The sequence below is a fragment of the Pelodiscus sinensis genome, chromosome 2, assembly GCF_049634645.1.
Source record: "Pelodiscus sinensis isolate JC-2024 chromosome 2, ASM4963464v1, whole genome shotgun sequence".
NCBI classification, from domain to species: domain Eukaryota; kingdom Metazoa; phylum Chordata; order Testudines; family Trionychidae; genus Pelodiscus; species Pelodiscus sinensis.
In genome coordinates this window covers 183,759,738-183,787,658 of record NC_134712.1, presented here as the reverse complement: position 1 = coordinate 183,787,658, position 27,921 = coordinate 183,759,738, and the positions used below count along the sequence as shown (strand labels likewise).

At 41.3% G+C, this 27,921-nt stretch overlaps 1 protein-coding gene across 1 annotated transcript; it reads right to left on the bottom strand.

Annotated features, from left to right (window-relative positions):
* Positions 1 to 1,253: 1,253 nt before the first annotated feature.
* CMTM6 (CKLF like MARVEL transmembrane domain containing 6) lies at positions 1,254 to 26,970 on the bottom strand. The gene is made up of 4 exons (XM_006134296.4): positions 26,702 to 26,970; positions 11,283 to 11,459; positions 9,115 to 9,213; positions 1,254 to 5,213 (listed from the first exon to the last, which is right to left on the bottom strand). Exons 1-4 carry the CDS (start codon positions 26,828 to 26,830, stop codon positions 5,067 to 5,069), a joined length of 552 nt encoding a protein of 183 aa, XP_006134358.2. The 5' UTR covers positions 26,831 to 26,970; the 3' UTR covers positions 1,254 to 5,066.
* Positions 26,971 to 27,921: the final 951 nt, after the last annotated feature.

Genomic DNA, 27,921 nt, shown 5'->3' with positions numbered 1-27,921 from the left:
GACTTGCTGCCTTGAGTGAGTGTGCACGTGGTAAGGCATACTCCATGCTCTAAAGAGGAAGCTCTCCTCCCTACTCTAGACTAAAGAAACTAACCTCTGGAATGAGTCACATATGGCTAAACTGAAGCATATAGATGCCATCTGCATATTATCTAGTGAGCAACAGCTTAGGAGGCATATTCTACTCTGTTATACCAGTGTAACACCACTGATTGTAAAGGAGCTACTCAGGGACAAAGTCCTGCTGAGCCTCTGTATCAGCAGTATTATGGACTTTGTATTTGTCAACAAACTCTACTGCCCTTCCCACTACCCAAGTTACATTAATTTCCTGTACATCCACAGCTGTGGTACATTATTGTGCCTTGTTTCTTATGTATGTGGCTAAGTGTTCTAGTCACTTCTCAAAAGTTCAACTCTTTTCAAATTTATAGCAATTTTTGTCCCAGCCAGCCCCAACAGAATTCTGACTGGCACATTCATCTAAAAACCCAAGGCCACCTATTGTCATTGTATTCAGTGGGGGCAGGTTCACCCCTCTGGTTGGAATGATGCAAGCCCTTCATACCAATTTCAATGCATATGAAGAAAAAGGTCCCTAGTTATATTATACTCACCTGGTTTACAAAAAAAATAAAAAAGCCTTAGGTTAGCTAGGTGCACCTCTCACCATTATATGAAAGCAATAATATAACACCCTTGGTGGAGTGGAAGGAACATATTTTCTCCAAAAAGCTGTATGTTTAGGACTTAGTATTTTTTTAAGCACTTAGACAAAACACTTTCACAACAGATATCTACTTTCAGTTCTTACCGAGCTGAGTAATTTGATCATTCTTCTCTACACTTAGATAAATACATTTCCCCTACAGCTACCTTTTCATTTATGAGCTTTCTTGATACAAGCCTGCCATTTTTAAAATGACAAACAATAATCCAGTCCATTGAAAAGCAGTATTTGAATTGTACATACTAAATAATTTACAGAAATCTGTAGATGTAAAGTCTGTTGTGGAAGGACCATTTTGGCACAATGTTTTTCAGTGTCAGAATATTGAACATTTCAGAAGATAATTCGTGGGACCCTCTATAAGACTAAGATGACCACTTCTCCCTAGTCCAAGCACAATGGAAGCCCTCCCCAACAAACTGGGCAAATGGCCTGAAGTAGGAATAAAGGAGGAAGGGATTTCCTTCAGTTTCCTCCAGCAGGAGGAGATATTAATGCCAAATTATTAGTAGATGAAAGATAAGCTAGTTAAGTTACTCAGATTTTATTTAAAATTACAAAACATTTTAGAAATCCCAGGTTTTTTTTTAATTTTATATATATATAAGCATAGCACATTCAAGGCCACAGATTTTGAATTGAAAAAGAAAAAAATCTTACTTCACCTGGAATTGCAAGGCATTTGAAGTACAAGTGAAAGAACTGTACATAATTATACAACCTTTATATTTTCCTGACCAAGTAACCATAAAATCTCAAAGAACAATACACAAATTAAATTTGCTACAGATAAAAATTCAATATACATTGCTAGAGCCTTACCAAATTCATAGCTATAAAAAATGCATCAAACTGAAATCTAGTCTTGTGTGTGTCTTACACTATATAGATTTCTTCACAAGGGAGACCAGTGTGTCTCAAATTGGGAGTTCTGACCCAAAAGGGATTGGGGGGGAGGGAGCGGGAAGAATTGCAAAGTTATTGTCAGGGATTGTGGTATTGTCATCCTTACTTCTGCGTAGCTGCTACCCCTACTATAACTTTGCAATACTCCACACCACAACTTCTTTTTGGGTTAGGACTCCCACAACTACAACACTATGAATTTTCAGATTTAAAATAATGGAAATTCTGAAGTTTATAGTTTCAAAATTCCTATGACCATGAAAATTAACCAGACTGAATTTGGTAGGGCCCCATACATTACACACGTACAGCAACAAATGAACATGTTTAAACCATTTTTATACATACATTTTATACCATAAATGGGGCACTATCAAGCTAATTTTCCATTGCAATCAGTTACACAATTTTTCAAGAACCATATAAAATTTCAGTTTCCCTCTATTGGAAGTTTTGTATTTCTCTTGTATGAACTGGTGTCTGTGCTTTGAATGGAACTGTAATCAAAATGATGGCAACTGCTGTTACATGCCAAAATACCTTTGTGCAGAACCCTGGGAATAGTGCAAGATAAGCTCATGGTCTTAAATGAATGGAGACTGCCTATCTCCTAGAACTTGAAGGGACCTTGAAAGGTCATTGAGTCCAGTCCCCCTGCCTTCACAGCAGGACCAAGTACCATCCCTGACAGATTTTTGCCCCAAATCCCTAAATGGCCACGTCAAGAGTTGAACTCACAACCCTGGGTTTAGCAGGCCAATGCTCAAACCACTGAGCTAACCCTCCCCCCAACTTTTTTTTTTTTAATTTAAAACAGGGAGTCTCTTCACATACTGTGATGCTGGGGAAAGCATGTATGTCCAACCTCCGCACTGGGAAAATAAAATTTTACAAAACAAAAGGTGCTGAGTGGAAGTCATCCTATATATTGCACAATCTTTTTTTTTTAAACAAAATATTTAAATGTAAAAACAAATTAAAGGCTTAGTCACTTTTGATGCAAAAAGCAAGTAAAAACCGTGTACAGAAAAAATTTAAAAAACCACAGGAATGGAGCCAAAGATTGATGATATTCATTGTAGTGGTTCTAAATTACTTACACAGTATGAGAGTTTTCCCCAAGTACTGAGAAGTTTTATATTTTCCACAGTATTGCTTGTAAAGATCTCTCTTATACACATAACTACCAACAGCAGTTCTATACATGCAAGGAGATAGCTGGACCTATGGAACAGAGGAAAATATATATCTGCCCTAAGAGAGCACATTTCCTTTAGAAATGAGGAAATGTCACTAAGGAAAGTGAACGTTTACTCTGAAAGTATGCTTCAAACTAAACTTGCTGTTCTATACGATGTAACCACATTCCTTCAGCAAAATGTAGTGCTAGGATCAGATTTCCTTCATAGACAGTTTCAACCCTTCAGGAGTTGACAAAGGAAGATCATGACACCTACATTATGCATGATCCTCAGAAAGCAGCAGTCTTGGAATAAAGCCTCTGATTTCACTTACAGTACTTTAAATCCCTACTAATCTGTCCTCAAAACATGGTTAGGGTAAGAAAACAGCGTTCCCTGTAAGATGAGCCCTCTGGTTGCCACCCAGGAGAGGTTCAGGTACCACCCAGCCAATTAGAAGAGCACCCCCAGTGTTCACTGCTGGCAGCCAATGTTTCTACTGGTAGTGCACATCCAAACATGCCTTGGTGAACAAAATTTATGTCGCATATGGATAGAAAAATTTAGAGGGAACATTGGTAAGATGACAACCCATTCCTAGATGGTTTAGTCTCAGTACAGCCTCAATGATTTAAAGATCTGTAAGTTTGACATAGTGCTTGGAAAATGATGTTATTCATCTCAAATCATGGAAGACATGGCAAGTGTCCCAAAAAGTCAGACAAACTACTTGTACATAACCATGCCTCGAGGATACTGGTGTAGGCTTTTTTTTTTGTTTACGCTATATATTTTGGGGTACCTCATGCTCTTAGGAGTTTCCTACAATTTATCCTGCTTACACAGCCCTCCTTGCAGGTCTAAGTTGTCTCATTTTTCCCTTCTGCAGAAAAAAAAATCCAACCTGCAAAACCCCCACCCTTCAAACATCTGAAAAAAGCCATGAAAGGAGGGCTGTGGTGGAAAGGCAATCACAACTCTACTGACCTGATAGCTAGGACTTAACCTGTCTGGTCTTTTACATCTTGGCATTGCTTTAATCCGCTGCTCACTAACAGCTTCCCTTTTCATCCCATGGGCTGCTGTCTTAAGTGTAGAAGTTCATATAACTGTGTGCTTGCTTATTATCCTTTCATCAACCAAGCTAATTATAGCCAACATTCATGACCATGCATCTTCAATTAACATATACTGTTAATATACATGGACAAACTCTGATGTGCACTGGGACAGTGCCAAAATTTCATTGTTTTATTTTTAAATTAAACTTTCCCCTGCGAAGCTTATGCTAATTACTTTGTGCTGGCCTTGTGAACTGAAAGAATTAATTAGTCTCTCCGCCCCCCCCCTTTAAAAATAATATCCCTTTAACTGTAGGCACTTAGCTGAGAGGAGAGTTTCTTTCCTCTACGTTGAAAGTTCCTGTTAAGCTATTAAAGAAGAAATTTGAAAACTAGCCTTTAATAATATTTTTAAAGAATATATCATACACAACTTTAATCTTCCACAAATATGAGTGCAAAAGCCACTCCATGATACACCACTTGACTATAAACACGCACAAGCTAACTATATCTATTTTACAGATTGCTTTTTAGAAAGAGCACTGACTTTCAGAGACACAAAACAAAACAGAATCTAGAAGTATGGAGTAAGACACACAAGATAAAATTGAAGGACAACTCATTTGAGGATAGAAACCTCTTAGATTGCAAAGTTTAGTTTCCCTTTTACTTTCACAGTTTGACTAATATAATAAGGAAGGGATCTGATTCTTAGTATCAAAGGCAAGAAGCTGGATATCACCAACTTCAGTCGGGATGTATTCATCCAACAGAATTCTAAGTTTGGCCTGCTATATTTACATAATATTTAAATATTATAAAAACAATTCAGAATGTAAGTGATGAGTTCACCTGGATTAGTCCATTCTTAAGAGTCTCGCAGTGCTTTCAGTTACTGATGTCTAGTTTATAGTCAATTAAAAAAATATATTTGTAGGCTATTTATTTTAGAACTTTCCTCTGACAGTTATTAATCAGGACAAGTTAGATGAAGAATTGTACAAATGCTCAACATATTAAGAAACGTCAATAAAACCTTATGGTAGGATCTGTTTTGTACAAAGTTGGCTAGAATCAAGGGAAAGAGAAGATAAAGTTACCCTCAATGCAGTGAAATAAGTGGAGAAATAAAAATATTTCCTCTTGATTAATTTAACTCCTAGTAATTAATGAACTTTTTAAAGTCTAGGTTTGATTTTTCAGCGGCTGGTTTTCTACTCCATTCTCTGTGTTGCTAACGTTCTTCGATTTACTTTCCTTCCGTTTACGTGTCTCCATAAACATCTGAATACCATCAGCTAGAAATACCATACTAGCCAAAAATCCAAACACCTGTGAATGTGAAAGAAAATTATTTAAAATGTATACATAAGCATGAATCCAAAGCAAGAAAACAAGCAATCTTTTTCCTGCAAACCTCTCACCACCTTAACTGTAGTATTTCCATGTATTAGAGACTGGAGCACATTCAGTGTCCAGTCTTTTGAAATCTGTAGTTAAGTTCTTAGCAGAAAGATAAAAAATCATAACACTCAAGGCTCGACAATTAATGTAATCTACTCACCTGTGGCGAGTACATTACAAACTGGCATAGCTGCACAGTGCGGCCAGCGCATGCACAGCGGGCAAGCCCTGATAATACTGATAGGTCTTATGCTTTATAGTTCTTATTTCTGGGATCAGGTGTGCATGGTACAGGAACTTACTGTTGACTGCAAGGAATTCAGCAGAGATTAATGCTGGAAAAAAAAGCAGCGAGGCAATAGCTCAGTATAGTTACACACCAAAGAATCAGATTGGTGCCTGAGCATTACTGGGATTCAGTGAAGTTTAAGAGTTAAATTTTACACTGCTTGAGTCAACACAATCTACTATATTTGACAGAGTTTGTCAGTCAGTGTATCTGTTCATTCAAGAACTCCTCCTACACAGTAAGGCTACATCTACACTGGCGGCTTCTTGTGCAAGAACAGCCATTCTTCCACAAAAACTTGCCGGCTGTCTACACTGCACGAGTGTTCTTCCAGAAGTAAATTTACTGTAAAGCGTTGTAAGCCCTCTTGCGCAAGAGCTCTTCCAGAAGAGGGCAGTGTAGACAGGCAACATGAATTTCTTGTGCGAGAAGCCCCTATGGTTAAAATGGCCATCTGAGCTTTCTTGCACAAGAGAGCGTCTACACTGGCATGGATGCTCTTGCGCAAAAGCACATGCCAGTGTAGACGCTCTCTTCTGGAAGAGTTTTTGCACAAGAACTCTTCCGCAAAAGAGTTCTTGTGCAAGAAGCTGCCAATGTAGACGTAGCCTAAGAGTTAGGACCACCAAATTCGGCATACAACTTCCGCTTATCATAACTTAAGCATGATAAGGGTTTGATTGTGCCAGGAAAATGGGATGTGCCTAGAATGGGATTGCTTGTCAAAACCAAATGGAAGAGGCAGTCACCAAATCAAGTACAGTCCTCAAAAGCTGACATAACTGAGCAAATGTTGAAAGACGGCTTAGAGAGGGCAGGGGCTCAAGGCAGCACTCTACACTCCCACCTCTGCCTGCCAGCCCCAGCAGCTGCATTCTGGGGCCAGCTGTGGCAGCTCTGTGTTGGGGCTGGGAGAAGAGGTTCCTCACCCCCTGGCCATGACAGCTTTGGGCCCCAGCTGCATCTGCTCCATGCTGGGATCAGAGAAGGAGGCACCTTCCTCTAGCCATGGCACCCAACCTGGGCTTCCAAAGAGCTGCCACTGCCAGGAAACAGGTTGTCCTTCTGTGGCCCCCACCCAGCCTAGCCTGGATCTGCCTCAGCCAGGGGACATCCACCTCCCACTGGCTGTGCTCACTGGAGAAGCACTTCTCACCTGGCCTCAAGCTGCTGTGATGAAAGAGGGCTAGAGTAGTCCTCTCTCCCTAGGCCAGCCTGCATGCTGAACCTCACATTCCCAGCCTCACCCCAGAGCAATACAGGCAGTCCCCAGGTTACATGGATCTGACTTACATCCGATCCCTACTTACAAACAGGGTGAGGCAGCCCCGCACTAGCTGCTTCCCCCCAGCAGACCAGGGAGACGTGGAGCGGCTTTTCTCAGCAGACACCTCAGCTTGAGAATAAAGGACTGAGGGAAGTGAGGTGTGGGAGAATAAAACTGAGCTCTGGAGAAAGGTTTGGCTAGAGTTTCCCCTACAATATGTACCAGTTCCGACTTACATACAAATTCAACTTAAGAGCAAACCTACAGTCCCTATCTTGTACATAACCCGGGGACTGCCTGTAATTTAAACCAAGCATGTATATTTTCATTTTCTTTTCCAAACACACAAAAATTGAGTTAAAAACCTGAGCCATGCCTGGTAAATCTTCTAGTAGAACATAAACAAGATGTATGAGTGAGATTTCTTTCATGACTCCCTTCCCTCCCTCTTGCACAGAGAGATGGAAATGCCTAAGTTAATATTTGTGCCACAAATGAATATTACAGAAGATAAATGTATTTTTCTCCCTATAAAAATCTAATATTCTGATTACAGGATAAGAGTTCTTTACTTGGGGTTTCTAATGTAAGAATGTTCTTTGATTTTGATGCTTTATAATTAAGCAGGCTTCCCCCAGCACCAGCTCATGCCCCTCCCCTGCCTTGCTGCCTCTGTATCAGAGGCAGCAAGGGGCGAGGGAGGAGAATGCAAGTAATCAAGCTTATCAGGTAGCCCTTCCATCCTGCCCCAGCTGCAGCTCTAGCCCCAGCTCATAGGATCCTAGAGCCCAAACTCCAACCCAAGCCCAGACATCTACACAGCAATGAAATCGCACCGCCTAAGTGGGCTGGCATGAGCCACCTCTAGGTGCAGGCGTACCTTATGGAGAAAGCAAGAATAAAAATAGAGAAAGAAATTTGAGAGGAAAAGTATACAATGATTCTGAGCCAAGGTTAGCAGGAATGGTGAAATGCTGATAGTGACTCTGGCAAGGCCAGAAGAACACAGGGCCAAGCATTCACAATATTATAGAGCCCCTAAGGTACACAGAGCTTCCAGCAAACCTTATAAAGACCACTGCTGGAGAATGTGCCCATCTAGTGACTGTGAGGGACTCCAAAAAGATCTCACCAAACTGAGTGATTGGGCAACAAAATGGCAAATGAAATACGGATAAGTGTAAAGTAACGCACATCGGGAAAAATAACCCCAACTATACGTACAGTATGATGGGGGCTAATTTGGCTACGACAAATCAGGAAAGAGATCTTGGAGTTATCGTGGACAATTCTCTGAAAACTTCCATGCAGTGTGCAGCGGCGGTCAAAAAGGCAAACAGGATGCTAGGAATTATTAAGAAAGGGATAGAAAATAAGACCCAGAATATCTTACTGCCCCTGTATAAAACTATGGTACGCCCACATCTTGAATACTGTGTACAAATGTGGTCTCCTCACCTCAAAAAAGATATTTTGGCCTTGGAAAGGGTTCAGAAAAGGGTAACTAAAATGATTAGGGGTTTGAAACGGGTCCCATACGAGGAGAGGTTAAAGCGAGTGGGACTTTTCAGTTTAGAAAAGAGGCGACTGAGGGGGGATATGATAGAGGTTTATAAAATCATGAGTGGTGTGGAGAGGGCCGATAAAGAAAAGTTATTTATTAGTTCCCTAAATAGAAGAACTAGAGGACACCAAATGAAATTAATGGGTAGCAGGTTTAAAACTAATAAAAGAAAGTTCTTCTTCACACAGCATGTAGTCAACCTGTGGAACTCCTTGCCAGAGGAGGCTGTGAAGGCTAGGACTATAATAGAGTTTAAAGAGAAGCTAGATAATTTCATGGAGGTTAGGTCCATAAAAGGCTATTAGCCAGGGGATAAAATGGTGTCCTTGGCCTCTGTTTGTGGAAGGCTAGAGAGGGATGGCAGGAGACAAATCGCTTGATCATTGTCTTCGGTCCACCCTCTCTGGGGCACCTGGTGCTGGCCACTGTCGGTAGACAGGATACTGGGCTAGATGGACCTTGGTCTGACCCAGTACGGCCGTTCTTATGTTCTTAGTGGATCTCCCATACGCTCTGCTTTAGCAGAGGTTTTTGTACCAAGTCTTAGGAGTCCTGAGGTAGCCACGTCTTTTTGCATCTTTTCCCCCAGCAAATACATTGTCTTCTGTTTTCTGCCTCTAAGCCTTGAGCAGAGGACTTTAGACTTAAGAGTGTAGATGTTACAATAAAGAATTAAAATATAGAGCAATGGATGTTTTCACATACTTACAATTGCAACAGTTTCAACAGATGACTTGTCATTGGTTGCAGCAAACACAATAGAAGCTATGAGAAAGACAATTCCCACCAGTGTAGTGATTCTGAAATCCTGCAATCATAAAAAACCCAAGAAAATTTCAAACTCTGTAGGCACTGTTTGGTAAAAGAACCAGTATATTAAAAAGGCCCATATTAATCAGACATTGAAGCCAATGATTAACTGCAACAATGTGAAAGGAATCTCCATCACATACTATTCTTTCTATGCCTTCCCCATTTCTACCTCATTCACCTCTAACTAACATCTCTCATCACATTTAACATTCAGCAGAAATCTGTTTAGCTCTCCTAGATTCACTAACTTCTTTGGAGCCTTGGGGAAAGGGAGCCTTACAAATAAATGCATTCATTCAGCTTTCTTGGTTCTGATACTCTCCTACCTTTATGCCTTCAGTCAAAGAATTTACATATTGTTTGCTATGACAATTCTTATGCAAGATGGATGTACATGACACAAAATAGTGGTTTTGCCAATATTGTATCTTCTGAAATGCAAAAGCATACTGAGCATAACCGGCATCTGAAAGAGGTGGAGGATGACAAGGGGTAACGAAACATTTCTGTACATTAGATTAGGGAAACATGCAAGTTTCAAGTAATTAAATAAATTTACCCTATAGAATATTTCATGTGATAAACAGAGATCCCAGCATTACATGCTGGCAACAAACTACGCTCCACAAATGCAGTAATACAATTTACTATTAGTTTGTGTGACAATGCCACACCCAAGGACTCTGCATACAAATGCAGATCTATGGTCCTGACCTACCCCAACAGCAAAACCAGATGGGCCTCAATAGCTTCAACTCAATAAAATAAGAGGGCAGGAGAGGAAGCATTTCAAGGCAAATACCTAGAAATGGAATGAGCTACATAAGTATGTGTGCGCATATGGGATGGGGACTGGTCATTTCTATTTTAGTTGAAATTGCAGACACTTTAAGATCTCATTACACACACACACACACACACACACACACACACACACACACACCCACCTCGCTATGCCACTAGTACAAGGGATTACAAAAAAATCCTAATTTTAATAATCTAATTTATTTTTCATTACAGGTTCTCAGTATTGAACTGTTAGGGTAGCAGAAGAATGTTTGAGAAACAAAGTTTCCACTAAAATTTAAAACAAAACAAAAATGCATGAAAATATTTCTCCTAGCCTTGCCTTTTGTGAATTCTGATTTGTTTTTCTCTTACACATTTTTACTTCTCAATGAAATACCTGGGAAAAACCCTACACTTCTTGTTTTATAGATTCTATAAACTCTTTTTGCTTATTTTAATAGAGACAAGATGACACAAGAGCAGAATTTGACTATGTATAGCTTGTCATACTAAAGGAATTGCAACTTGCTTTACAAAAATTATCTTGAAACAGACATAGCAATCTTCTGCAAAGCCAGAAATGCAGATATGGGAATTACAAAATGAAAATCACATGGCCTATGTTATGCCAGAGATCAGATTAGTGTTCATGATTCCTTCCAGATTTAATTTATTAAACCTAGCAGTAACAAAAAAAGATGCACATACATGCTCATGAGAACTTTTGTTAAATAAAATACGCTTCTTAATGAAACCTATTACCATACACAAAATCTTTGCTGGATGTATTGATAGATAAAACTGGAAAATAAAGTCCACAGTGCTTTCCCTCACAGAGTAATATGCAGGATGGAGATTCATTAGGATAGGATTCATTTTGCCAAGTGACTTTTAAGGCAGTCTTAACCCCTTTCTTCGCACTCTTTATGATACTCAGCTAAGTTAAGGGGGACAGAGGGAAAAAACCCCCACCTGCTTTGGTCTGAACCCTGGTCATTTATTCCAGTTAAAAAGAGGTTTAGAACCAGCTGGCATCTTTCCTAGAGAATAAGCTATCATCTTTCCCATTCCATGGCTACAGCTGAAATGCCGTATCTCAGTCACCAACATGAAAATGCCTAAGTAATTGCTAATAAAGAGATGATAACTTCATTAACATGGTATAGTATTGTTACCAAATAGTATATGTTGTCTGGAGAGAATAGTTATATAACTTTAAATTGATTTAAAAAAACTCCTTAGAATTAAGTAGCAAAAAATAAAGCAGTTTCTTACTAATTTCGGTACTCTTTTCTCCTCAATTTTTTCATATAAAGATGTATGATACACAGTCAGTATCATGACACTCAGAAAGGTGGCAGTGAAGCTTATAAACTCAAAGAAGTAAAGTCCACCACACAGGGTACAACTCTCCACAATTTCTTCCAAGATGAAGGCCAAGAAGGAAAGCAGCTGTGGAAAGAGAAAGATTATTCAAATTAGATAATCAATCCACCAGTCTTTGTCAGGCAGTCTGCTAGGATTGCCAGATGGTTTAACCAAAAATACCAAACACATCCCACCCCCACCCAAAAAAACCACCGGGGAAAAAATTCTGTTGAGGAAAAAAAAAGGGGGGGGGGAACCAAAGTTGTTGAGAAAAAAAAAAATTACAAACACAGCGTGGCCCATTTAAGAAATGCTTTTGAGGCTCCCTGTGCCGGGCCAGACAGCTCCCTTGCAGAACCTGGTAAGCCCCTGGGATTTTCTCCTCCTGTCTGGTTTAAAAAAAATAAAATAAAATAAAATCAGAAAATACCAGACGTTTTAGGTGTCTGGTATTTTCTGAATTTTTTTTAACTGGACAGGAGGCGAAAATACCGGACTGTCTGGTTCAATCCCGGACACCTGGCAACCCTACAGTCCGCTGATATTAAAACAGTGAAAATAATTGTCTGATAAATGAGAAAATGTTTAAATATCAAAGCCAAAGAATTTTGTTTGTGACCTGACACCATTAGACAAGTACAAAAAATGCCACGTATTAAACACTTGATAGGCAAGCTTGCTGTTAAAACAAATAAACCAGATCCAGCTACACAGAACACACTACACAGAATGTATACTGGGACATCAATGGGTGTTTTATCAATTCATGATTTCATGGGTGAGGAGGAACAATCTAGGAAGATGCATTTTGGTTGTCATATGCTGTCAGCAGAAGCAAAATGTTATGTTATTTCTTTTTGCCTATTGAGCAGGCCTCAAAACCTGCATGTAGGTCTCTGGTCTGTACATGTCAACCAGAGCACCCGAGTTGAAAATGAAAACTACTGCCCCAGCTTCTTTATAATTAATGGGATGAGCGGTTTCTGCTAGTCACCTGCTCCTTGAAATTCTGATGTTGATGAACCATTTGTACCTGCTCTGTACCTCAGAGAAATTACACATCAAATTACGTACATGCTCCACACCCACATGCAGAATGAAGCAACTGTTCTTTTCCCAAGAGGACAGCAAAGTTTTCTTGGTTACATACAGTAGCTGGTCAATCTACCCAGAAGTTCTAAGCCTGTCTTATTTTTGTTTTTTTTTTAAAACCAAGAACTCATTTGAGCTACTAGAGAAAAAAGTTATGATAACAAGATTGTTCATGGGACAAGTCACCAAAAAGAAATGTTTTTCGCTTGAAGAAAGGAGAATACAATTGTATTGCTAACCTCTCAATTGTGTTTGTATAACAATTTTCCTTGCACTTCTTATTTTGGCCACTCCCCTATGGGTAGGTTTCCCCACACTATACAGTACTACTGACCTAGGAGACAAACCCCAGTAGTAAAGATTCAATGGAGTAGAGCATTCTAGGAAGGGAGGACCTGACTTATGAAATTAAAGGTAACTCTCTGAAGGCTTTATTTCCATGCCAACCGTACACTTATAAATAACCCTTGTATCACAGCAAGCCTTCCTGGTTAGAGGGCTTAACTTCAGGACTCCATTAAATATTGATCTTAACTTTCAGCTATCACTCTTAACAAGACTTGCTCATCTCTACTTCCACTCCCCTCACAGTCTGTATCGACACTGGCAAACACAGGATTTGCAATTCATTACTGTTGCAGCAGCAGCAAAGGTTGCAATTAGGGATGTTAAATTGTGTTTAATCAAATGATCGACTAGTTGATAGAATTTCCATCAATTAGTCAATAAGGGGTGAAACTGTAGAGCCGCAACGGGGTTAGCTCCTGGCCTCTGGAGCTAACCCCGCTGTGACTCTGCCTTTTAAACGTATAAAGAACCATTAATTTATAAAGTAAAACTAACCTATACAAATGTGTGCGACATTTCATACAACTATGTCCTACTAGGGCAGTTAACTGAATAGTCGAGTAACCTCATGATTTCTTATCGGTTAGTCTCTGGGGCAGGGATATTCTATAGTCTCTGGGGCGGGGCCGGCAGCCAGTGCACTCCAGCCTCACTCCTGAGAAGACTCACTCCATGCTGCCGGCACTGTATCAGAGACAGCAGCGCAGGGTGCCAACTGGGAGCTGGTCTGAGCAGGGAGCCAGTTTAAAACTCAGCTCCCCTTGTGCACCTGTGCTGTCACCCTGTGCTGCTGCCTCAGATAAAGAGACAGCGGAGGGGGTGGCAGCAATCCCTGTATAGAGGGTGGTCTGAGCTTCCGGACCCGGCACACGCCCAAACTGAGCTGGGCTGTTGGCCATCTTGCTTAAAAATGTACTTGCAAGTCGGGAGGGGTGGGGAAGGGGGGAGAAATGCATGTAGTCTATAGCATTAACCTATAAGCTTTTGCTTATCAGTTAATAGACTACACATTTACATTCCTATGTCCTACCACTTTAGATAAATTTGTTACAGATTGTGGAAATCCTTATTAATTACACTATCACTATAAAATAACTAATAGGTCAACTTCACTTCTAAGCCCAACTATCATTCCTAGATTCACAGAAAACCAATACTCTCCAGAGCCATAAAAGTTTAAGTACTACCTATTCTGGCAGAATTACAGACAAATCCGGTGAACAAGCAGTTAAACCCATATGAATGTGCTTTGATCCATGCAGTTTAAGCTATGTCTACTTAGGAGTGCTTAACAAATACAATATACCAGTAATCATATACTGGCAGACTACTCCTAATGTAGTTGCAGCTAAACCAACCAAGTCATGCTTGTAAAGGTGTAGTGCGACACACCATCACCCATCTGGACAATCAGTAAAAAATTAATTTTTTCCAGGATAAGTGGTGTCCATACTAGATATCTGTGGGCAGAGCTATGTCAATCAGGGACTGCACCTTTTCACACACCTGCACAGTTTTGCCAGCCCAAATCTATAGTGTGGACATAACCTTATTCCAGTTTAGCAAAGTGAAATCAAAAGTTATACTGGTATAACGGTATCCACACCAAGGCTTTTACTGACATAACTATATTGGTAAAATAGTGTAACACACACACATAGTGTGGTTACTGAGTAATGCAAGTGGCACCTAGACCACAGCAACAGTTAAGACCAAGCGATCTCTACAGCATGGGCTGGGAGCCAGCTGGCTTTTAGCTAAGAGGGTAGAGGCTCCTATAGTCAGCTCCCAAGGTCCCAGCTTCAAATCCGCTCGGTGGCGGTTACAATAGCACACCCATCACACCAGCAAAACTTTAATTTAGACCAAGCCTAACAATCAGGATTACCATCTTTTGTGATTATCCAAAGTCTAATCACAGGTTTTCTGTGATTACCCAGGGAGGTTGTGGAATCCCCATCTCTGGAGATATTTAAGAGTAGGTTAGATAAATGTCTATCAGGGATGGTCTAGACAGTATTTGGTCCTGCCATGAGGGCAGGGGACTGGACTCGATGACCTCTCCAGGTCCCTTCCAGTCCTAGTATTCTATCTCCATCTTCTCCTTTACAACTTAAGAAAAATCACTGAAATTGAGTTTCACATTCTGATTTTCATACAATAGCACAATACATATTTGGACAGAAAATATTTTAATTAAAAACATTTATTTTTGACAATTAGTTGCCAGTGTCCATTTAAAGAGATGAAATTCAAAACAGCCACTTTTAACTGGTTACTTTCTAGTTAAAAGCTTGCACCAAGCTGCTGTATATGGTACATAGTGGATCCTTGTCAAGGAAAATAAGATACAGCTCGAGTCTTCCTTTAATATGAATATGATCTTAAGTTCAGCACATGTGAACAGTAAATTTCCTAATTTAAACCATGCCCAGAAGGCAAAATTTCAGAGACAGTATTAAATAGGATACATCTTAAATAACAGAAAGATCTACAGAAACAAAAACAATAAGGCCATTTCTCAGCACACTTCCCTCTTTTCATGTAGTTGCTTTTAGGCAGATTTAAGAATCAACTTCTGCATAAATAATTATAGATGTGGATTTCTCAAATATTTTGAATCCATTGAATGATTTTATTTGAGACTGTATGGGGGAGGGATTTTTTTCCCCTCCCACCTGATTTAAATTTAAAAAGCAAAGACAACCATTACAGGTTTTTTCCATTTCCTTATCATCATGTTTATCACCAGCACATTGAAAATTTGAGTCACATTTTTTCATTCATAATTTCTGATCTTTCACCATGAAGAGTTTCCATATAAATCACCTTTGCTGTCCAGTGAAAAAGTAGAGCAGAAAAGATACAACGTAACTGCTAGAAACCACACTTTGAAAATTGCTCAAACTCAAATAACCATTACGCGATCTCTGGAGCAATGTGATCCAAAAATCAGATAGCTCATGAATGTTCACTAATAGCCATTCTTTTATCCCTGAAAATTATTCAGCTGCTTGCATGTTAATGAACATGCCGCAGTTAAAATCCCTGCTTAAAATCAGTGAAGAAAAGGCATCCGCACTTACATGACTTCCTTTAGGTAAAGCGGTTTCTTGTAGGGATGTTAAATTTAGATTAACTGGCTAATCGAATATCCAATAAGGGCACCTCTGCCTTTATACTGCAGAGCGTGCAGTAGGTGTAACTGCTAAACAAAAAAAAATCTTAGCAGTTACATGTTTACCCTATTACATGATTTTTAACATTCCTAATGTTAAATATTAGGAATGTATATAGAGTGAAGTTAGATACACAATTTAAAAAGAACTATTCAAAGTCAGCTCTTCCTTCCTCATCTTTCCAGTCAACTCGAGTGTTTTGTTCTTCTTCCTGCAACAGTTTAAGACAAGTATCCAAAAGCGCGTACTGAACAGTTAACTGCACCTCTTATGGTGCTTTAGGTGTGCAATGGATTCATTGTGGCAGATGAGTACAGTTAACAAAAATAGAGCAGAAAATGCCAATTAAACAGAGTAATTAAGAATCTTCATAATTCCATATAAAGAACTCAATTGTGAGGAGAAAAAGACACCATACTTTCTTTTAAATAAATTCCCCTTAAACCTTTTAATAAAAAAAAATTGAGATTAAAAGAGTGTTTACAAAAGAACACGCTGCCAGTCTGCATAATAGAAAAAGCATGGCTGATATACGTTGTACAAACTCCTACATGTACAAGAAACTAGGGATGTGAATGACTAGTCAACTATCTGATAGTCAACAGGTCGTCTCCCCACCCCCCTTGCTGCCTCTATCAGAAAGAGGCAGCAAGTGGGAAGGGGGGGGGGGGGAGAAGAGAGAGAGAATAGTGCATCAAAGTAGCAGTGCTGCGTGGAGCCCAGGGTCAGTTGGGGACTGCCCCCACTGACCCCGGGCTCCATGCAGCGCTGCCACTTTTAAATACCATGGGGAGCATGGGGCCAGCAGGGGAATGCTTGAATCCCCCACTGACTCCATACTCCCTGCAGTGCTTTCCCTGTTCAAGTGCTGCAGTTCAAAGGAGGAGGTGCCCTTATCGACTAATCGAATAGTCAATGCAAATTACATCGAATATTCAATTAGCCAATTAATCTAAATTTAAAATCCCTAGAAGAAACCACTTTACCTGAAGGAAGTCATTTAAGTGCTAATGCCTTTTCTCTTCATCACTGATGGTAAGCAGGGATTTTAACTGGCATGTTTGTTAACATGCAAGCAACTGAATAATTTTCAGCATAGCTTTATACTGCAGAGCCCACAGGGGAGCAGCGCCTCCAGCCCCTGCTGGCCCAGCTCCCAGCAGGAGTAGGCAGCCCTTTCCTGCCTGGCCCCTGAGGAGGAGGGTTTGCTGCCCGGCCACAGCAAAACCCTCTTCCCAGGAGCCAACTGAGTGCAACTGGAATCATTAACTGATAAGCATCAACTTACCAGTTAATCAGTTATACTCTGACGTCCCTATTTAACATGTTATTATATCTCACATTACACAGGGCCATCATCTGTGCTCCATTGTTATTTGTTGTGTGGTTGAACCTAGAGATCCCAATTAGAATCCAGGGTCCCATGTGATAGAAGATGATCTACAAACACCTGGGCTACATCTAGACTGGCATGAATTTCCGAAAATGCTTTTAATGGAAAACTTTTCCGTTAAAAGCATTTTCAGAAAAGCGCATCTAGATAGGCAGGATGCTTTTCTGCAAAAGCACTTTTTGCGGAAAAGCGTCCGTGGCCAATCTAGACGCACTTTTCCACAAAAAAGCCCCGATCGCCATTTTCGCGATCGGGGCTTTTTTTGTGGAAAACAGTACTGTGCTGTCTACATTGGCCCTTTTGGGCAAAAGTCTTTCGGAAAAACACTTTTGCCCAAACGGGAGCAGCATAGTTTTTCTGGAAAAGCACTGATGATTTTACATGAGATCATCAGTGCTTTTGTGGAAATTCAAGTGGCCAGTGTAGACAGCTGGCAAGTTTTTCCGGAAAAGCTGCTGATTTTCTGGAAAAACTTGCCCGTCTAGACACAGCCCTAGATTCTCCTCATCAGGGAACAGGAGATGCCACATTTCACTCAACGTTTCCTCAGGGTCATTGCTGGGAGTCTCCTGCTTTCAAAACCTGCAGAAGTGCCTGTCAAAAAAAATACCTCCATTATATTTCACTAATTATCTGCTTTCGATGAGACCACAGCTCCTTAGAAAAAAGGGCTACCATGGGGTCCCTCCCAAAGAAAGTCATCCTCAGGACTTCCAAACAGAGTAATTTTTTTCTGGATTTGCACTCTGAGTCTCCAAGACCCATAGGTAAACCACCTGTAGGGTATGTCTACACTTGCACCTTCTTTCGAGATAGGGATGCAAATGAAGATACTCGAAATTGCAAATGAAGCCGGGATTTAAATATCCCACACTTCATTTGCATAATCGCATTATGGCGCTATTTCGAAATAACGCGTCTACACAGCATGTTTATTTCGAAATAGCGCTATTTGCTATTATGCAAATGAAGCACGGGATATTTAAATCCTGGCTTAATTTGCAATTTTGAATGTCTTCATTTGCATCCCCTCTATCAAAAGAGGGTGCAAGTGTAGACATCCCCATAGAGAATGGCTTCTCCCTGGTTCCTCTTTCTTCTCAGAATTGCAGAGCCTTTACTGTGCTGAATCTTCTATACCAGAGGTTCTCAAATTGGGGAGAGAGGGAAGCATGAGACGCCAAAGGCAGCCGCACTGCCTTCAGAGCTCAGCACCCAGCCAAGAGCCACCACTCTTTGGTACCCAGTTCTGATAGCAACGCTGACATCAACAGCAGTGCTTTAGTAAAGATGCCATGATACGGTATTGTCTATAAACTTAAATGGCTCTGTTTGAATCAATGCCTTACTGTTTTAAATACCTGAGCTGTAAGTTTATTTTAAAAAAAAAAATCTGTATATTTACACACACTTGCGTGGCAGGAGGAGGGGCATAAACTACTACAGACAAAGAAGGAATCAAATAAGTTAAGGAACTATTGTGCTACAGCAGGGCTACTCAACATGCAGGCCCGCATGTGGCCCGTTTGTTTGTGGCCCGCGGCGCGGTTTGGGTTTACAGAGGGCTCAATATGCGGCCTGTGGGTGGGATCCTTTAAATGTGGCCTCCACTGGGAACACGCTCCACAACGGTGAGTCAATACAATGGTCTTTTGTTGATGTGTGTTTTAGTAGCCAAATTCCTAGACTGTCATTGCTCATTGAAAGTGCTGTCATATGGGTGGAAATCGGGTAAATATTGCATTTTATTAATATCAGCAGACCTGACTTAAATGGGGCCTGCATGTTGTGTACTCTTGCCTTAATCTCTGTATTCATGCCTGTCAGTGTGAAAGAAGCTATTTGCATATATTTGAATATATATTTGCATGTATATGCAACCATACTTAGGTTGTGGCCCTCAGCATGTGCTGTGAATATCAAATTTGGAAGCCCTGAGGGCCAGAATGAGAAGCCCTGCTCTACAGAGTCTCCAGACCAGAACCCAAGTTTAGTCTCTTCTCTACAATTTTAATTTGTTACCCTAAGCACTGCATAGCAGAGGGTTATGTGGCCACAAAACTTTACAGCTTACTTTTAAGCCATTATCCCCACGTTGTATGTCTATACCCATTCATTCAAGATATTAATACCTGTGTCACTTGAATGATAGTGACTTATCAATACTAACATTATGTGCACACTTAGTTTTTATGTTTAATTATCAAATTTCTAGCATAGCCTTAATGTTAGATACGTGTGAACATGCAAAATAAAGTTATGAAAAAAGGAAAGTGAAATACTTTCTTATGAAACGTAACTGTGTAACCACTGTTATAAAGAATCTCAATTGTTACATTTTTCCCTATGAAATCTTCTGGTTTAAAATTACATACAAGTGTTGCTATTTAAAGGATTCTGCTGATTTCACAAGTCTTTATAAATAGGGTTTGTGCAATAATTGAGTAGTTCAGAAGCAAAAGCAGATCATGAAGCATATATTTATAACTTTCCTTTTCAGTCTAAGGTAATACACTGACGTTTCTGCAAGCAACACTTTCTTTTTAAATCCACCACTTAAATGACAAGTACTACTCTTTGCATATTAATGCAGAACCTTGGGTCTTGGCACAATGTGCCCTCTCCTATCCAACCACACAGAATCTAGAATTTTAGTTTCTATCTAAAACTGGTTCTTGTTTTAAACCAAAATTAAAAGAACTCTGTGCAAAACCCAAAGTTGTTAATATCCCTTTGGCAGGTACATTTTTATGCGATACACAAAAATGGTTTCAAAAGAGGCTTCAGCAGTCAGCAATATGCTATCACTGTTTATCTCTAATTACTATAAATCTTAAGTAGTGTTTTCCCTCAACCCATACTGTCATCTTAAAAATCTGAAAATAGTTCTCTGCAGTTGGCTTTATAATTTCAGGGAATATTGTACCATATATAAAATGGAATCACAGAATATTACAGTTAGCAAATCATCTATTTAAAAAGTATCCTAAACAAGTGTTGGTTAGTTTGCAATTTTAATATTGCAGTACGCGGTATAAATCACTGTCTTGTATATTATCTGCATGACAGCCGTCACTAGCAGCCCAATATGCTATGTGTGGTTAAAAAAAAAAGTAATAAGACAGCTGCTATGCCAAAGAGACAAAAGAGACAAAAGTTGAAAGGAGAATGAGGGAAACAGAGGTAAAGCCAGGATTAGAAATCATACCTTCCAACTCCCAATTTGCTGTTCTGTGCTATACATTAGAGCACATTCAATAGATTGCAGAGATTATGCTAACATACTTATCCGGATTTCCAAAATAGGCAATATTACTTCAAATGTTTAAGTAAATCACAGCACTTTTGCGCTTTCCTTAGGAAAGAGTAAATCACACATAAAAAGCTACCTGAATTTCACCCACAATAATTTACAAGATGTATTTTTTAATTTGTGTCTGGACCAAGAACCCCAAAATGTGTGCATTTGGGGGAAAAAAGAGGAAGAAAACCCTGAGCAGATACAAAATATGTATCCATATCCAATCCATAAACATGGTCCACAGATATCCACAGATTTAAAGGGCTCTTAAGAATTTTTAAAAAAACCCTCTGGTGAGCTAATGAGAAATCTGGCTTTGGCTAGCTACCTTTCAATGTCCTTACAGTGATGGGAGTAGGCCATAAAATGCCAAAACTTAAAAAATATATCACGTTTGTGCCCACATGGGTCAAAGTCTCCTATCTTGTTTTACTGAAGCCGTCATAAGCAATTTCCCTTCCCCCACCCACCCACCCAAGCAGAAATGCCACATCCGGGGGGGATGTACCTATAGATGTCTATAACACTGCACATGAGCAGTTTTTATAAAGTGCTGAGATTATTTATATGAGTAAAATGTTTGCATGGAAGTAATACCCATTGGGATAATTTTATTTAACAAATGTTTTATAATTAAAAAAACAAAGTGCAAATTTACCCTCAAAATATTTATATAAAGCACTTTCAGGATTTGAGAATTTTTTTAAAAAAATTTAAACTATAACTTTCTGAAGTTGAGAGATTCCTCTCATATACTTGGCACAGTGTTTCTTTTTTAAATGCCTTGTTCTCTGTTTTTAAAATGTTGAGGTTCTCTTTTTGGCATTGCCTGATTAATGACAAAGGGTAGAAATCACTAGATGCACTTGTTAGTCTTTAAAGTGCTACATAGTCCTGTTTGTTGTTTTAGATGCACTTGTGATTACACCATTTCAGACCTAAAAACCACTGCTTTCAAGAACACTGATTTTAGGATTTCCCATTTGTAGGGATAACATATTAAAGTATTAAAAATGATTCCCCCAAGTGGAAGTGACTCCCCATAATTTGTTCCCCACAATTTAAAGTCTAAGTAGCATAAGTTTGTTAAGTAGAAGAAGCGTATAAGTGTTTAGATTTATTATTATTATTTGTTAAGAATGTTAAATGTTTAGATTTATTATTATTGCCCTTTTGGAATATAATTTGTTAGGAATGTAATATTAGGTCATGTAACTTAGAACTGTTAAGAATATAATTCTATGTAGCCAGAAACAGCTCCCCTCTCTGTCCCCCAGGGCAGGCTCAAGCTTTTGCAAAGGGGCTGCTTGAAATTGACATTGCAGGGATACATTGTAACAATGCATTGTCAAGCCACTAACTCTGCTCTGGGAGCCAAGCCCTGTAATTGACTAAGGGCATTGTTACATAATTGACTCTGGTTCTCTTCAGAGCATTGTGAAGCAATCAACCCTAATCGCAAAGTGAAACATTGTAACTATAACAGTAACTAACTCAGCACTCAGAGAGAGAAGGTTTTAAGAAATGCCACCCAGAAACTTGTGACTTTTTGTAACTACAACTCTTGTATATGTAAAGTTATTATTATACAAAATACTGTATGTGAAACATTAATTAGGGAATGTATGTAAGAGAGAGAGTGCTTGGACGATGAATGAATGGTTTTGAGAGGTGCCAGCCTGAGAATGCTGAAGAAGGCTGAAGAAAGGGCTGAAGAAGGCATCAGGTGCCAGTGCAACCAAAAGGTGTCAATTGGAGAAAACCAAATCCTGGAGATCCACCCTATGAGATCACTGACAAGCACTTGACAGCCACCCTGGACATCAGCATGATACAGCAATTCCCATAGACTGGCATAGGAAGAAATTCCTATAAGAACTGGACTAAAAGACTATGGAGTCAGAGTCCAAGGTTCTGCTGCCAGCCCACCAGGAGCTTCAGATGCGCATCTGACCAGGACTTCGCTCCCAACTACCATCACTTGTGTACAGAATACCTGGCCAGTATTCTGTCACAAGCAACTTCCGGGCTGGTAACTATAACAAATACACAGAACCTGAATGAATGGATGAATGATTGAATGAATGTTAACCCTTATATTTTTATATATATATATAAGTAGTGATAGGAATAAGTAGCTAAACAACGTTGTTTGCTTCTATCTTTTCTTTATTATTATCTTTACAATAAATGTGGCTTTTTGCCTTATCCCCCTCATAAGATCCTGCTTGCTTTTATTGGTACAAACACATTTACATTTCAACATCTTCCTTAAAGCCAAAACCATGTTACTGCTATTTTAATTTTTGGTAATAAGTCCTGAATTACTTCACTTACAGAGATTCCATAGATGAGATAGTCTAAATATATATATTAACCACAAATTTGAAAGACATCATTTGACACCCTTCCCCCCATATCTATGAATAGGATAAGACGATGACACAATACACATAAAAAGCCAGCATAATAGGTTTCCTTCTTTTGAAGACTTAGGATTTCATCGACTTACAGGATCCACAATGTAACATCCCTACTACGGCGGCTACCACAATATAATGAGATTCAACCAGCCTTTCAGAGGTGGAGTGCCAAGATTTGACTTAGTCACCTCTACGTATGGGTCCGAGTGCCAGTGATACTTTTTAAAGTCCATAATAGTCCTACTTACAGCAACTGTATTAATGAAGAAAGATGCAGATCTTACCTTTTAGTGCAAGGGTTGGGCAACCTTTCAGAGGTGGCTTACCAAGATTTAACTTATTCACAGATCTGTGTGCTGGGAGGGGGGGGGGGGGAGGCAAGGGAGGCAGGCTAGGTAGAGTGACCTTATTATCTGAACCAGCTGCAGCTAGGGAGAACAGTTTAATTTAAATTATGAAACAGATTAAGTGTTAACTTTCTCATGTTAGTTTATAAAACTTAATTTTAAATAAAGTAAAATATTATGTCCAACACAAAAGGCTTCAATATTTTCTTCATTTATGGCAGGGGAACCTTTTTTGGATCAGGGGGTCACTGACCTACAGAAAAATCAGTTGGGAACGATGCAAGTGAAAAGCAAAAAACACTCCTCCAAAACCCTCCGATGCTCATTGATGTGGCTCCAACTGAGACACCTCACTCCTATGGTGCCCCAGCCTCATGGGGTGAGGAGAAAGGAAGGGGGAGACAGGTTCAGGGTTTCCCATAGACCAGATTTACTTCTCAGGGGTTCCGGAGTTAGTGAATTTTATGGACCTCCTTAGACTCTGGTTTAGGGACAAAAAAGAAGGCACAGTGTGAGAGAAAAGGCTGCCAGCAAGTAGGATAGGGATGGGATTCAGGGTTCAGAAGGGGGAGAAGTTATGAGGTCTGAGTGGGGGGGAGGTAGGATGCAGAGGCTGGCTGGGAGTAGGGTATCTGGCCAGGTGGAGGGAACAGGAGCAAAGGAGGGTACAGTGTGCGGCCAGGAGAGTGTGTGCAGGAACAAGGGAAGGTGTCGGAGCAAGCGTCGGGTGCCCGGTCCCGGAAGGGTAGGGAAGTGAGGGGATTGGGCGTCAAGGGGGTCCTTACCTAGCTTCGTGCCCCCTGCAGCAATGGCCGCAGCCTGTCCCAGCCGCCATAGAGGGAAGTTCTGCTGTCAATACAGTCCGGGGCCACTCCAGAGGCCCTGCTGCCACTGTGGTCTGGGGCTGGCCACGGAGGCCCCGCTGCTGTGGCCCATGTGGTCTGGGGTGGGCCCCAGAAGCACTGCTGCCCCTGCCACGTGGTCTTGGGTTGGCCCCAGACTGTGTGGCTGCAGCAGTGGCACCTCCGGGGCAAGTTCTGGATCAGGTGGCCACCACAGCAGCACCTCTGGTCTCAGCCAAGGCACCACTGAAGAGCCTCAGCCCCAGGGCTGCCTCCTCCCACTGCAGCTTAACCTGCTGCTCCCTTCCATGTGCTGCTGAAAAAAAAAAAAAAAAGTGGCCTGCGTATCATAAGTGGCACACTTGCCATAGGTTGCCGACCCCGGTACTAAGACCACAAATAGCAGTGCCACAGTGGACTGCATATTCTGGATCATGCTTACAAAACCAACTGAAATCACTTGCTAGATCTAGCACAAACTTGTTTGTAGTGTATGTCCAAATGCGTGCACCATACTGGCACTGTGGTGATGCCCTTTACAGTAATAATAGTTTGAGTCTGCAGAAGCAATATTACAATTACAAAGCTATTCACTAATATACTGATATTTAAAAGTTGAAAATGCACTATTTACCATTTGATTTAGCTGAATTTAAAGAGTGAATAAATTAGTCTAAGACTTTTAGATCAAGCTAAGTTTTCTTTAACTAAATGGTGGGCTGTGTCTACATTTAAAGGAAGTATCTACACCAACTTCTACTTTGATTAGGAGCTTAGGATATTATTTTTAATATTTGTTTTTATTAGAGTAAGGTTTTGTCACAAAAGACAAATGTCTTTGGTCATTTTTATATACCACCTGATATTTTGTAAAATGATACAGCCTAAAAAATGGAGGCCAGGAGACAATCAGTAAAAAAGAAATCAAAAGTAAAAAGACAGAGAGAAACAAAACAAACACTCTAATGAAAAAGCATTACATTAGGCAATAAGTTGATTACATTTCCAACTTCATACTTCCGGCAATTGTTTGCCAAATAAAACATACCAAGCACAAAAAAGGGACAGCTGTTAACACTCATTTTGTTTCATACTGTTTTGTCCTCTATTTATGTATAGAGTTTTTATAACAGAGAATTAGAAACTTAACAAAATAGCCAAGATTTCTGCACATTTCTAATATGAAGCAGATATCAGCATCCTAATAAAAGCCACCGTAAAAAACAAAGTTTTCTGTTTAATGGACTTGAAGCAAGCACTTATTCTTAAGTCTACTAATTCAGTTAAGCAGTCATGTCTGAGCACAAAGAATGGTGAAGAGGGGCAGGAACAATAAAGAGCAGGGGAGTGATGTGGAAAGAAGGAAGAAGAGTGTAAAGGGGAGGGGAAAGTGACATTGTGCAAAACAGATTAAGAAACATTAAAGTTGTTTGTAATGTTGGTGTAACTATCGTGGTCTTAGGATGTTAGAAAGAGAAGGTGGGTAAGGTGGTATATCTTATTGGACCAACTTCCACTGGGGAGACAACATCTTTTGAGGTCCTTTTTTCACTTCAGAGACCTGAAGAACAGCTTTAGTGCAAGATTCTGCTGGCGAGAGAGAAACTAGCTCAGTAAAAGATATTTTACCTCACTCAAGTTGGATCATTAATGTTTGTTACCCCCTTATTTGCTTTGTCCCTCCTCACTTATAGTCAACCAAAGCATTAACCCTACTATTCACAGCACACCGCCCTCTCCTGAAAAACCCAGCCATACCATAACATAGGACATGGTCTGAGGTCAACTTAGAGACAAGAGCCAGGGAAGGGAGGAACTGCAGAAAAATCTGGGGAGTCCAACCAGATCCTTGCACTCACTGGGGCAGCACCAAGATTTTCTACAAGCTCCTGACATTCCACCAGAGCATGTGCAATAGGAGATTTAGTTTCACTAGTCTCCGAGTAGCCATGTTAGTCTGTAACTGTAAAAACAAGGAGCAAGGCCCGTGGCACCTTAGAGGCTAACACCTATACACCTATAGGACCATGCGCTTTCGCCAGGGGCTCTTAACCATTTTTCTCTCTGAGAACACAACAGGCAATACAAACTCTCTGGGCTGCCTGTGCCACAGCAACTTGCCGCATACAAGGCCAGGGCTGGCAAGCAGGACAATTGGCCAGGGCCCCTCTGCAGAGCTAAGTTGCTCGGGTTTTGGCTTCAGCTTTCTGTCCCCGGCCCAGCGAGTCTGACGGCCCCTGGCTGCGAAGCGCGGCACCAGGTGAGACAGACAGGCCCGGGCGGCGCCGCCTTTGCCCCTCACCAGCCCAGCCAGGCGTGCGCGGTGCACAAACAGGGCCGAGGCCGGGCCACGCCTCATCCCGCCGCTCGGGGCCGGATCCACACAGCGGCGCTTACTCACCGCTTGCGCCGCTTTCAGCAGCAGGCGCTGCCAGCCCAGCCGCCCGAATTTGCACCCGCAGCAGCGGCCCTCGCCGGCTTTTCCCTTTGGCTCGGTGGTGGACTCGTACACGCCGGCGATGGGGTCCATGGCGGGCGGGCTGCGGCGCCCGCGGGCCAGGACTCGGGCACGTCCCTCCGCCGCCGGGCCAAGCTCGCGAATCCCGCGGCAGCGCAGCGCCCCGCCGGCCAGGAGTTCCCCGCCCCGCGCTTCTGGAAAACCCGGGGCGGCGCCGGCTGCAGCCCCGCCCAGAGCCGCAGTCTCCGCCCGCTCTGCGCTGCCCGGGCGGGGGCGCCGGCGTCTGCCCAGTCAGGAGAGTTTTACCCCGCGCGCGTCACCAGTAACTTTCCGTGAGGCACGTCGCGGTGAGGGCTGCAGTTCAGCACTCCCCTCGGCCAGTGCCACTGGGCCCACACGCTGGAGCAGCCCCCACACGCCGCCGGGCGGCCCTAGACTAGCTGCCAGCAACTGGCACCCTAGGCGAACCATGCAATCGGCGCCCCCATCTCCAACCCCCTCAATGATATTGCGCCACCATGTGGTGCCCCATTTAACTTGGTGCGATAGGCGACCCCCCCTAGGTCGCCTATATGGACGGGCTGCCCCTGCTCCTTGGCCCTGCCTCTTGTCCTCAGCCTCTTACCTCTCATCCCTTAAGGGGCATCTTCATTCCCCCTCCTCTGCGCCCAGGGGAGATCTGCAGGGTTCACGCCTTGCCGCTGTCACTCCTCCCCCTCCACTCTTTACTCTTAGGTAATCTCATCCACAAATTCAAACTACAGCAACCTGGCTCCTGTCCCAAGGGGGCTGATGCCTCCCTCCCAAAATCTACTGTGACAGAGTCCCCCACCCCTCAAGTTTTTATGAAATGGACAAGAATATACATAACTCAAAAGGTGCTTTGAGCAAATTATTTCATGTAACTTACCAATCTTCATGTCCTGATCTGCTGGTTCTGTTTTTTGTACTTTGATGTATGTATCATTTGTGTGTAAAATTAGACATATGCAGTGGGGAATACTTTGTGGGTTTTAAATGTGTGAGTGAGAGGCATGGAGGGTATTACCCTAGATGTCTTGATAAACAACTCTTAAACAATCTCTTTTGTCCTTTACGTCTAAGCCGGGGCTACTCAACATGTTGCTCACAGCTTGTTTGTTTGCAGCTCACGGTGCAGTATG